Consider the following 4,077-nt stretch of genomic DNA (forward strand, 5'->3'; position numbering starts at 1 on the left):
TATAGTTATTTACCTGGGTTGGGTGATAAAAAAATAATCTTTAAGAACTACATAATTTTATTTGACTTGAGTTATAACAAATTAAACTATTTCCACACCGGTTTGGCAGTGTAACCTGGATATTTCTTTCTGTATTTCAAACCGGTAACTAAAGTCGATTGTCCGGGGAAAGCTGATATTCCACCAAAAGCAGTGTCCGTATCTAAAATAATATTTTTTTTTAATAAAATGTTTTAAATTCAATAGCTCGAATAACAAACCTGGATGAAATCTGTGGTAATCTTGTTGAACGTGCAAATTTTTAGGCAAATCCATGGTTTTTAATGTATCATAAGGCGTTCTCAAATCAACTTCTGTTTGGTAAAACTCCATAACATCGTCTGTAATTATAATATCTCAAAAAATTAAAATATCACAAAAAATATATCGAGAAACAAATCAAATTATAATACCTAAAGTCTGAATCTGATATAAAAGTGAATTAGGCACGCTGTGTTTGAATTCTTTGAAACATTCATTCAAAACAGAAAATCTCACGGCTGGATCAGAGAGGGGTAAAAACGGTCTTTTCGAGTCTACGTTTAACTGAGCGCATATGTTGGAAATTCGGTCATATACGTCCTCGGGGGGATTGTACGGTTTATAATTTCTCAAGAATCTAAAATTTCACGTTAATGTATGATAGTTCGAACCGATATAAACTAGTAATACGCACCCTCTGGCTGCGAGAATGTTACGCGACGATTTAAAATTCTTCTCAACGAAAGGAACTTTCTTCTTTTTTACAATTCTTAAACCCATACAACGAGCGGTCAGCTGGAAAATAAAATCATCGAAAACATAACCTCAAAAAAATATATTCTAAAATCATGAACACGTTCGATTCAGATGATTAGAGTAATTCGAGCGTTATAGTAGCTGATATACGAACATAAGCATGACTCGCAGACGATACTAATAGATTTTTAGTCGTGAAAAAGCATTTAAAGACGGCGGCCATGGTCGATTCCGCCGGGTAGACGACCTAGGCCAAAAACGTCAAAGGTGTTGCCAACTAAGGTGTACGCGAATCCTCGACAGTCTCATACGGCATCAGACCTTTCTGCGCAATTTTAGAATTGGGCTCATAAACCACCAGAACATTGTGATTTAATATAATAAATAGATAATCATAATTAATAAATGAAATAAGTCAATCAAAGGATGTTTTAATTACATCATTTTCTGTAAAATTGTTAATATAATAGTTATAAACTCAGTTTTATTTTAAACTCTTAAAATATGCTACCTTAAATAAGGTTACTATTTTTTTACACTTAAAATTATGTCAGGGTAATGTTTCAGAAAAATTTGACCGACATTTGAATTAACATTTTGATGAAGGTAGTTTAATAATCATTAAATGATATATTTTATTATTTGTGACATGAGACCCTGAAATAGGTAATATACTTAAGGATAGTTACTTAAAATACTCATATTGTGGCCATGTTGATTTATTTTAACTTATCCTTGCAATTTAAATATACATATATGTCGCTTATATGACGGATTACGTTCCAGACCACCATCGTAAAACGAATCACGGCCTTTTTCTGGCTGTCATAAAAATGCATATAATGGTGGTAAATAGGCATATGTCTTAAGATAATATACTTTAAAAAAAGATAATAAATAAGAAGGGCAATTTAAATGAACAATATATAAAATAATTGTTCCATCCAACGAATTATTTGTGCATTATTAATAGATAAATTAAGTGCGAGCGAGAGAGCATTGTTCAGAACAGTGAACACCTTATGAATAACTCTCTTAAACGAATCTTTTTCCGAAGAAAAATTCCGAAGATTTGCCTTACATAAATCTACAAATAATTTGTTATATAGAACAAAGTATTTATTTAAATAAACATATCTCTTAAAATAATTCCATGTTAAATCGCACCTATAAATAAGTGCTACAGTTTATTCTTCACTTTACGACATTTTTTTTCATATTTGTTTATATTACATCTTCTAGAGCAGGGGTGGCCAACCCAAATGATCTTGCGGGCCATTTTAGAAATGCATCATAACTGCACAGGCTACATATAAAATGATATATACCCATATTAGATTTAGATACTCTATAGACATTTTCTGTAGTGAAAAATTGTCAATAGTATATTGGCGATTATAAAATAAATATATTTTGTAAAAGTGTGATGAATCTCGTGGGTTGGTCACCCCAGTTCTAGATAATATGTAACTAAGACGATTACGTCTTTAACTGACGCATTTTTTCGTGAAGTGTATTTCTATCAGGGCTTTGTACCGGTACTGAAACAAAAACCGGAAAAACCGTTATTTTTGTCGAAACGAAAACCGGAGCTGAGCCGAAAATAAATATCGGTTTATTTTGGTTCGATCCATGTTCAAGCAAGCAATCGCAAAAATATTTTAAACAAATTATAATTTTTAAAGAAATTAATTTCAATCACAAATGTACAAGCACAATCATCTAGTACAGAGGTCCCTAAACTTTTTTGTCTCGTAGACCACTTGCCATCTTTTTCGGTTTTGGGTAGACCCCCTGCTTGCTTGATATTGATTTTTTGCAAATTCATCAACTTCAAATGTGTTTTTGACAGCTGGTATCGTGCTACTCACTTTGAAAGATTTCTACAATCTGTGTATGTGGATTATTCCATTCATTGAAAGCCAAAAATAAAGTCACCCACATTTACATCTCATGGATCCCCAATTTTATTTTTCACTGACATGGACCCCTTGCAGGTCGTCGTCGACCCGTAGGGGTCGATATAGACCACTTTGAGAATCACGGTGGTATATCATTATGTGCAGGTTTTTACAAGTTCAAAATGTGTTGCGACCACAAAGCGAATGCCTACATCCTACAACTTACACAATTTTATTAACATATATAATAAATATTTTACTTCATAGGTACTTTTATAAATAATGTATATGTCTTTATTTTATAAGATTATAATGTAAGTAGATAGGTACTATCAGTGTTTGTTGAGATCCACTTCAGTGGACCCCCATTTTTATTTCATGGACCCCCAAATTTTTTTCGCTGACGTAGACCCCTTGCAGGTTATCATAGACCCCTGGGGGTCAATATAGACCACTTTGGGAATCACTGATCTAGTAGAGCATACGATGAAAATGTAGACTATTTAGATTTTTTAAATTGCCAATAGAGACTGTTCTGTTCATCCAAATATTTACAGTAAACCCCCAATAACAAGATAAATTTGGTACATGCTATTTGGGTGCGTGTAGTTGGGGGCTAGAAAATACTCATCTTTTTTTTCAATACGTAAGTACGTGAGATATCCTCCCTTTTGCTCGCTCACACATAAAGTAACGGGCATCCAAATAGCACGTCCCCAATTTACCGTGTTATTGGGGGGTCTACTGTATTTCTCTATATATTTAATTTTATAAATATACAAACAATTGTGTTGTATAATTTTATTTCCTTGACAACGATGACGCAGAAATAAAAAAATATGTATATTTAGTAATATTTGTCAGATTAACATTATTATTTTGTGAACTTATAAATACTTTTTCTTTCATTCATGCATGCTATAATGGTAAAACTCGTCCAATATTTCACATCGGTTATGTCCAGAACCATGAGCGCTGTTGACTAAAATTTACGTGTTCAATTTGTGCCTACATATTCATATTTATTTTTAGTATATCAATATTAATAGTGCTATTAGATAATTTTTTGTACCGTAGTTTATATTTTGTATATCCTGTATAATTTTTTTTAATTAATACGATATATAAAAAGGATTATATATCACTTAGTATAATGCATTAATCGATACAAATCGTATTTAAACTAATACTTATGATGCTTAGGATTTAAGAATAAAAAATAAGAATGAATCAAATGAATAATGTGCTGCATAAGCTAAGAAAGACATTTACACTCAACAATTTGAAAGACATCATAAAACATAATGTCTTGTTGAAAAATCACGATAAATTTGCTAAAGAAGGAACCATAACCTATTTTTAATAAATTTGATTCTGAGCATCTTTCGTTAGCACCACA

The 4,077-nt window shown here is 31.8% G+C and overlaps 1 protein-coding gene across 1 annotated transcript; it reads right to left on the minus strand.

Annotated features, from left to right (window-relative positions):
* Positions 1-39: 39 nt before the first annotated feature.
* On the minus strand, positions 40-1,040 carry mRpL50 (mitochondrial ribosomal protein L50). Its single transcript, XM_088203223.1, has 5 exons — positions 932-1,040; positions 716-816; positions 453-658; positions 261-380; positions 40-202 (listed from the first exon to the last, which is right to left on the minus strand). The coding sequence occupies exons 1-5, from the start codon at positions 998-1,000 to the stop codon at positions 87-89; spliced, it is 612 nt and encodes a 203-aa protein (XP_088059349.1). The 5' UTR covers positions 1,001-1,040; the 3' UTR covers positions 40-86.
* Between the last annotated feature and the right edge of the window lie 3,037 nt (positions 1,041-4,077).

The sequence above is a fragment of the Plectrocnemia conspersa genome, unplaced genomic scaffold (assembly GCF_051122295.1).
Source record: "Plectrocnemia conspersa isolate PC_06_02 unplaced genomic scaffold, ASM5112229v1 ptg000014l, whole genome shotgun sequence".
NCBI lineage: Eukaryota > Metazoa > Arthropoda > Insecta > Trichoptera > Polycentropodidae > Plectrocnemia > Plectrocnemia conspersa.

Coding starts and splice junctions, on each gene's coding strand:
- mRpL50 (XM_088203223.1), bottom strand. CDS start 1,000: ATGGCCGCCGTCTTTAAATGCTTTTTCACGACTAAAAATCTATTAGTA. Junction 817..931: donor CGTCTGCGAGTCATGCTTAT/GTTCGTATATCA, acceptor TTTATTTTCCAG/CTGACCGCTCGTTGTATGGG. Junction 203..260: donor TTACCACAGATTTCATCCAG/GTTTGTTATTCG, acceptor ATATTATTTTAG/ATACGGACACTGCTTTTGGT.